An 8,613-nucleotide genomic window follows, 5' to 3' on the forward strand; every position below is an offset into this window, starting at 1 on the left:
CATATCCCAGCTGCTTTACTTCCCATCCAGCTCCCTGCTTGTGGTCTAAGAAAGCAGTGGAGAACGGCCCATAGCCTTGGGACCCTGCACCCATGTAGAAGACCTGGAAGAGGCTCCTGGCTCCTTGCTTTGGATTTTAGCAGCTCCAGCTATTGTGGCCACTTGAGGAGGGAGCCAGCGATGGAAAATTTTCTCTTTATCTCCTCTCTGTAAATCTGCCTTTCCAATAAAAATAAAAGAAAGAACATAAAAAAAAACAAAGAAAATTAAAGAAGGAAGAGGACATCAAAGGCCCCACATTGCAAGGAGTTGGATGAGCCACAGAGTTCATGCTCCATGGCACTGAGCTATAGGTCAGAAATGGAAGCGGGATGAGAAGGGGAGTGGAGAGGATGGAAGAGAGCCTCCACCCAGTTCTCCAGCTCCTGCTAACAGCGGAAAAGACCTTTACTTTTATGTTCATGCAAACTTCTCCAAACATTCTACCTCCATTCACCTGCCCCGGCCCTTCTCCAGCTTGGTTCAGCATAGACACACTCCCTTGCGATTGTCTGCTCTTGAGTGTCAGCACAGACCAAGCATTCCCATTATCAACGTGTTCCCATGGGCCTTTTCTAACGCCTTGATTGGCTGTCCTCCCCCTTCAAGTGTTGGGATCCCATATGGGTGCAAGTTCGTGTCCTGACTGCCCCAGTTCCCATCCAGCTCCCTGCTGTGGCCTGGGAAAGCAGCTGAGGATGACCCAAAGCCTTTGGACCTTGTACCCGCATGAGAGACCTAGAGGAGGCTCTTGGTTCCTGGCTTCAGACAGGCTTAACTCCACAGCCATTTGGAGAGTAAATCTATGGACGGAAGATTTTTCTCTCTGTCTCCCCTTCTCTCTGTAAATCTACCTTTCCAGTAAAAATAAATAAATCTTTGAAAAATATATTAAAAAAAAAAACAGGTGTTTCCAGGTAAAAAGCTCTCCTCATGCTCTATTCAGGAGGGTAGCATTGACTGGATCAGAAATGACAACCTTTGCTGCAAAGGAACAGGTTTCCCTGGGAGGAGAAAGCCAGAGCCCGAGCTGACATTCTGTGGGGAGGAAGCAGAGTTGGGTGTTAGTGTCCATGAGGCCCCTCTGCTCATCGCTGAGTCCACAGCACTGGTTTGGCACATCCTCATAGTGCCCGTTCACAGACATGGGAAGCACATACCTCAACTGCAGCGGGCAGGGCTAACAAGGGGCAGTGGCTCTCCTCACTACAACCTGAGCTGCCTCCTGTAATAAGACTTGCTGGGTGTGACTGCTTCTGCTGGTAAGAAAGCACGTTCAGATCCTACTCTCCTTAACGGGGTCAGCACTCCCCCGGCCAGCTTACAAGCCTCCTGTCCCTTGGGCTGTCTCAGAACACCACAGGCTGGAAATGCAGAAAACTAGGTGGGACTGTGGGTTTCCAAACAATGCCTGGCTTGATTCTGTGTTTATTCTCCACCTGCCAAATCAATACCCCACTGTGTTTAGCCTTCCTCAGAATATACGCAAAACACCTGTGCAGCCTAACCAGCAGTCACTGACCAAATGTTTCCATTGTAATGTCATTTTGAAGAGAGAAACGGACGAGAAATGTGACCTGAGCATCCTCACAGTGCCTTGTTCCTGCTGCTGCTGCTCTGACTCGATTTGGTTTTATCCCTTCAGATTGCACCTTTGCCCACAAAAGGTACTGGAAGAAGAGTAACTTGGGTCAGTTGGAACTAGGGAAGATATGTGTTGTAAGCCTGTGTGTGTGTGTGTGTGTGTGTGTGTGTGTGTGTGTAGACACTGCCATGCTGTAGGAGGTTTAGAACAAACTTTTTACCAGCCATGACACAGAAAGATGGAGCAATAAATGTCAACTTATTGGATGAGTAAGAAACGAGACAGGCAGGAGCCAGCACCATGGCATGGGAGGTTAAGTCTCCACCTGCAGCACCAGCATCCCCTATGAGTGCTGGTTCAAATCTAGGCTTCTCTGCTTCTGACCTAGCTCTGTGCTTACAGCCTGGAAAGGCAGTGGAGGATGGCCCAAGGCAGTGAGCCGCTGCACTCACATGAGAGACCTAGAAGAAGCTCCTGGCTTCCGGCTCCTCCTGGCCCGGCTCTAGCTGTTAGGGTCATTTGGGAAGTGAACCTGTAGATGAAAGATTGTCTCTCTCTCTCTCATCTCCTCTCTATATAATGCTGCATTTCAAATAAAATAAATAAATATATATTTTTAAAGCCAGTAGTTACCAAAACATCTTTTAAAAGAGAACAATTATTAAGTAGCAACAGTATGCCTGATGCTATGCAAGGTCTTAGCACGTGTCATCATATTTAATCCTCACAATCACCCTCGTAAATGATTTTCATCAATTCCTACTTTACAGAAGGGGAGACTGTGGCTTGTCCAAGGTCACAAGACTAACAAAGGATTCAAAACAAGGATGTTAAACCTTGCTCTTTCACTTCTGCAGCTTTCCTCGAAAGCAAACCTGCGCCATCTGGTGGCAGCGCGGGAGCAGGCGCTGGGACAGCGGACGAAGGATACTACAGAGGCTAGCCACCTGCCTTGGGGGGGGGGGATTTATGGAAAGGAAGAACAAATATCTGTTTCTCTAAACCACCTCACCCCTACCTCATCCCCATGAAGAAAACAAGATAGCTCAAAGCTCAAATCAGACAGAAATGGCATCTTCTAGATGGCCACAGCTTCCTACTGAACTACAGTCTGAGGTCTCCACATTGTTAGCTTGCTTCAATAGAATTTAAGCACTGCTCATTCAGGGATCTCGGCATTGTGCTTTCTCTCAGTTCTGGGGCTCTCCTGCGAATGCGTCCTTCAAATCTGCTGGTAGGAGCGGGGACTCCTGCATGCCTATTTTAAGCATTTGGTGGAGCTAGCAGATAGTATTTTTTTATCTATGCTTCTATTTTATATGTCTTTGTTTTAAGCTCTTAACAAGGAATAATTTGTAAAATGGTTTCTTAGTCCAATATGTAATCACGAGCAATTTGCCCGTGATTGGTAGGAAGCAGAGAATGGCAGGCATCAGCGAGCAGAGTTAAAGAGATCCTAACTACTTACACCTGCAAGGGCTGTCGCTCTCGGAAGGTGTGCAATTAGCAGCCCAAGTGTGCAGGGAAATCTGATTGTCTATTTAAATAGGGGACGCAGCCCAGAGGCAGCCCACACTGGGGCTCCCCTGCTGTGTCCATTAGCCCAGCCAGGACTCTCCTGGTCACTTGCTAAGCTGATAGCAGGCCAGAATGCAAAATGTGCTGCCAACTGAGCCTGCACGCAGTTTCATATGCAAAACTGGTGTGTCATTTAGACACCGGGCTCCTTTTTACTTTGACTTTGAATTTTCTTGCCTTTCTAACCCAGTGGTTTTTTCGGCCCCAGTTGTACATTGGAAACACAAGGGGGCACTTTCTGAAGATTTTCATGCCCAACTTGCATTCACCAGTTAAGTGAGACTCTCTAGGACTCTAAGTTTTAAAAACATTCCAAGTCTTTATAAACGTGCTGCCCACTCTGAAAAACCCATGGTTCTCAAACTTAAGCTACCTCAGAAGGAAGCGGAGTTTGCTAAAGCATGCCGGGTCAGGCCTTGTGAGTCACCACACCCCACATCCCTGGGTGTGCAGCCCGGCTCTGCTCCCAGCTCCAGCTTCCTGCAAACGCTGTCGGGAGGCTGTGGATGGTGGCTCAAGTCCTTGGGTCTTTGCTCCTCACGACGGACACCTAGAGTTTCAGGCTCCGGGCTTCAGCCTGGGCCAGACCTTCGTGTCGCAGCCATGTGGGGAGTGAACCAGCAAAGGCAACATTTCTCTATGTCCTTGTCATTCCGCCACTCAGACAAACTTTCTAAAAACAGATGGAGTGCTGGACCCTATCCCACAATCCATAAGATGGGGAACTAGGCTGTTCAAAATTTTGAACTTCCGTTATATGCACTCTGAGAAGGTTGTTAATACTGGAAACAGTCAGACTCTGTCTGGAGCCAGACTACTCAGTGAGTCTGTGTGTGTGCATGCGCACACATTCCTATTAGAGGCATTAACTTCTTCATTTTTACGAAGAGGTTTCAGTTGTCAACCTCACATCTCAAGGAGTCAGATTCAAGACTGCTCTCTCTACTCCTCCAAAGGCACTTGGGCAAGCTTTCTCTATAACCTGGTTCATTTTCTCCTAGGTTCTAACCAGACTGTATCTTGGTTATTCCATGGAAACTCCATGACAGCAGAAACTGCGTCTCTTTGCCTGGGCACTTCAGCAACACCTGAATCAGTGGAGTTCATACAGCACCTATGAAAGACGACTACGGTCTACGCCTCACAGACCAAGACGCGGAGATCCTAACCCTAACTCGTCTAGGACAATAACGGAACAATTGAGAGTCAAGTTCTGTCCAGATCAGAGATGGGCTTTTAAGCCACAATTCATCACTGGTCTTAAAAATCAACCCTTTTTCCAGCAATAGACTGAATCACTCATTGAAGAATACCAATGAACTTTGCCTTACTACCACTTAATTCAAACCCAATCTTTCCCAAATTTTAATTAAAACCCAAAGCCCAAATTCAATGACCAAACTACAAAAAGAGCGGCACTTTCCCATTTCAGGACGTCTTCTCTCCTTACCAGACACTGCATAATGCCCTAAAGCCAGGCTAGAAACAATTCCCTAATAGTTACATCCAAACCCTAAAACACAAAATGCTGGGATTAAGGGGCGGGTGCTGTCACCGTGGGTTAAGTTTGCCTCTCGGAATACCCATATACCTTCACAGAATGCTTCTGATCCAGCAACCTGCCGATGCATCTAGGAAGCTAGATCAAGTACCAGTCTAGTACTGCCACCCCTTGGGAGCCTGAGATGGAGTTCCAGCCTCCTGGCGTCAGCCTTGTGCAGTCCCAGCTTTGACAGGCATTTGGGGGAATGAACCAACAGATGGAAACCCTTTGCCTTTCTATCCATCTTCCATTAAAAAAAATATTGATATTTAGGGAAAGAGAAATCACATGAAAGCAAATGAATTTGAATTATCTGACTTTATTTAATAGGCCAATATAATTTATTCTGATAAGAAATTAACACAATGTACAATTATGACGTGGGTTGGGTGCCTTCCAAGAAAAATGCTTTTCAATGCGTACACAGATTTGTACATAAAATCTTTTACATTCTCGAGTCTATAAATTTACACTGAAAAGTGTGGTAATACCAATTTTCTGAAGAATAGAGTTCCTTTTTCTGTAATTCATGATTTACTAGTTTTAAAAGGTCTCAATTGCCATTTTGGTTTCTGCAAGTTGCCAAGCCTGAAACAAGAGAACTGACCACTGAGCAATGACCCGGTCCAGTCGCACACGACTTCTCAGTGGTGCTCCAGAAATGTCTTTTGAGCTAAGCCAGCACAAGCATGGCCGTGCACACGTGCACATGCACACACATGCGCGCACGCACATGCACACACACACGAGAACTCCAGCCGCACTAGAACGTAGCCTTCTGCTTCACACAGGAGTAATTCCTGAGGTGTACGGTGTTCCAGCTGCATCAGAAATGAGGCCGTTCCCACGCTGCACTGGGCTCACACTATCAGTGCAGTCCCTCTCTTCCTGGGATGAATGGACACGGGCACTTTTCCTTCTGTCCCTACATGTTCATAAGAGCTATAAGCTGAAATTCATCAGCAGAAGTAACATCATGTTAACAGTGCCTACAAAATCAGCAACGTGAGCACAACACAGCTCATGTCTCTTGGCAGACCATTCCCACCAGAGAACACACATTCCTGGCTCTGCTCATCTGGGCGTCACTTTCAGTCTGCAAAGCAGCGTGGGTTACTTCTGGGGCACCAATGTCCTGAGGAGTAATGCACTCTCTCAACACACCGAGAGCACGCCACACTGTGACAAACACAGCACACAAGTGTCAGCACCTTAGTAAGCCTCAGCCTGCTGGCCACACACAGCCACACTACTGCCAGGCGCAAGCTGGCCACCCCATGCGTGTGCGCCGAACGTCTGCCAACCACTAACACAGCACTCACTTTCCAGCAGACTGTTTCAGTTGCAGGAACCATTCCAAAAACGACCTGCCAGAGCTTTCTGAAAACTGTTATTCACACAGCAAAGTTGCCTATCAAGGGAATTTTCAAATTTCCATCTGAGTGGTTCTAATTTCTTGTTACTCTCAGAACTACAGCAAAGACGAGACTGACCTCTCATCTTTACATAGTTCTTTTCCTTCCGCAGCATTTCCCTGGAGATGTGCGTGTAATACAGGCCAACGAGACGTGCCTGGTGAGCCTACTGAGCCATGCCAGGCCTGCCGTTTCCAACCCTTCTCTGTTGTCATGCTCTCCCTTTCAGGAGCAACGACATGATATGTGACATACTGAAATCACCGCCACCAGCCATGAAAGTTTGACATTAACCCTCATCTGGGAAGCAATTTCATTAGCATTATCTAAACAAACAAACAAACAAAAGACAAACAAACAGAAGCAGAAGTGCTCAAGCATTTCATTCCCAACCTTGCATGTTCTGCTTCTCTCATTAGGTGACCAATTTCTTGCCCTTTGGCTGTTTTTAACTTGTCCTGCTTTCAAGGGACATGGAAGCCTAAGCTGACTTTTCACTGTGGACTTTTCTTTGTCCTAGAGAAATTCTGAACACACTGTGCAAAAGTGCCACACAAACTGCACATTGCGCAGAGTGTGGTCATGGTGACGACACCCAGGAGGAGACAGGTCAGACGTGTGACCCAGCGTGCGGACAATGCATTTTCGTCAGTTTAGACAGAGAAGCAGAGGTGATGTCAAAGCTCAAAAAAAGGGCCTGATCCTCTTGACAGCCACGTCACAAATGTTACCCCTTGCTTAGTAGGGAATGCTAATGAATGAGGTAGCTGATGTTGCTGTCAGATACTGAACTAAGGCTTAAGACAGAAAAATGATAAAATGGAGCCAGAGAAAGCACTGCTCTGAGATGATCTTCCTTGGCATCCTGACAGGTAATTAAGAACACTTGCACTTCACAGCTCTAAGCATGAAATCCAGGCGTGTCATGGTGTAGACTCGCCTCTTTATTCGAAACGCAGAGGAAGGCCCACGACTCCTGCTTGGCCCTAACAAGGAGCCAGAAACTGCGCTGGGCGTTTCCTCGGCTCAGGCCCAGCTGCCGGAGACTCGCTCTCTCGCAGGCTTCGTTAGCACTTCACTAATTCTTTGCTGGTTGATGGGGCTGGGATTGTTTCTCCACACATGAACTGATCCTAAGACAGAATAAGAAGCGACATTAGCCAGTGAGTGTCCATGTTAAAAATGCATGAATGTGGCCATTTGGGGAGTGAACCAGGGATTGGAAGATTTTTTTATTTAAAAAGCAGTCATGTTCCTTAGTTTTGTTACCCACTCCAAAGCTAAAATGAGTTTACAGAAACTTAACCTCTCAAAATCTGAATATTTTAAAAACTTGTGGAGAAAACTCTGCACTCTACCTAGTACAACACTGTCCTGCACCTGAGGGTCACAGACAAGCCGCTCAAGGTCCTAGCCCCTGTCCCCCCGCCTTTACACGGTGTCCCTTACTTTGTCATAAATCACTCTGATAATCAGAGAGCAGCTAGGGCACGTTGCCACGTCTTCCCCATTCTCCAGATCTTCCTACAAAGAAACCAAACACCGGGCGGTCAGCATTGTCCTCCCGTCCCCTCTCCCACCCCTTACTGCCAGTTTCTTGGTGGCTTGTCAGTCCCGCGAGATGATGTTAGCCAAAAGGGCCTGCCAGGAGCGACACCGCGAAGGCTGGGGAGGGTTCAGTCACTGCAACCTCTCTGCTAAAGGAACACGCGCCCCTAGGGAGAGCCGCGGGGCTGGGGGGCTCCCGCCCCCGCCAGCCCTCCCGTGGCGTGACTGGGGGCCAATGAGAGCTGAAGGTAGCAACTGCTGGCGGCGGGGGGGAAAGCAGTTCAGAAACACCAGAGGAGGGGAAGAGTGACCGCACAGAGCCACCCGATCAGGGGAACGAAGCCGACGCAAGGAAAAGCTGACAGCCAGGGAGCCAGAACACACACCGGGCAGTGCGCATGCTCGATGGGTGAGTCGCTCAGCCAGCCACCCTGCCACCACAATGCGCATGCTCGCAGGCTCTCCACCCCCATCACCCTCAATGCGCATGCTCGCAGGCGCTCCACCCCACCCCCCCACCACACAATGCGCACGCTCCGTAAGCCGCGTAGCCGGGTCCTCAGTTACCTTAGTGATGGAGAAGTTATCGCCACACGGGCAGGGGTAGAAGTACGTTTCTGAGTCCTCATCATATTGGAAGTCCTCGATCTCCACTTCGTCGTGAAACACAGCCATGGTCCCCGGGGCCGGTAAACAGCTAACACATGTTCCGTTCGATACTTCTCAAGAGCCGGCCCAGACCTGTCAGGTCCTCACCACCCATCGGGGCACGACAGTCACTTCCGGCGCTAGACAGTGACGCAATTCCGGACAGGGCGGCCAAAGGGGTGACCGGGTTTCGCGGTCCCCATGGAGATGGCGGAGCTAAGGGCGGAGACCTTCTAAAAAGGGCGTCTCCCGTCGGC

The 8,613-nt window shown here is 48.5% G+C and overlaps 1 protein-coding gene across 2 annotated transcripts; it reads right to left on the minus strand.

The window, feature by feature from the left end:
- Nucleotides 1-5,044: 5,044 nt before the first annotated feature.
- Nucleotides 5,045-8,516, minus strand: DPH3 (diphthamide biosynthesis 3). Of its 2 annotated transcripts, XM_040963306.1 has the most exons (3): nucleotides 8,276-8,516; nucleotides 7,610-7,684; nucleotides 5,045-7,293 (listed from the first exon to the last, which is right to left on the minus strand). In XM_040963306.1, the coding sequence occupies exons 1-3, from the start codon at nucleotides 8,381-8,383 to the stop codon at nucleotides 7,228-7,230; spliced, it is 249 nt and encodes an 82-aa protein (XP_040819240.1). In that variant the 5' UTR covers nucleotides 8,384-8,516; the 3' UTR covers nucleotides 5,045-7,227. The 2 variants fall into 2 exon arrangements, with proteins under 2 accessions (XP_040819240.1, XP_040819249.1); XM_040963315.1 differs by lacking the exon at nucleotides 7,610-7,684 and having other exon boundaries at nucleotides 8,276-8,512.
- Between the last annotated feature and the right edge of the window lie 97 nt (nucleotides 8,517-8,613).

This window comes from Ochotona curzoniae, unplaced genomic scaffold (genome assembly GCF_017591425.1).
Source record: "Ochotona curzoniae isolate NIBS_2020 unplaced genomic scaffold, NIBS_Ocur_1.0 contig_1302, whole genome shotgun sequence".
Lineage (NCBI taxonomy): Eukaryota > Metazoa > Chordata > Mammalia > Lagomorpha > Ochotonidae > Ochotona > Ochotona curzoniae.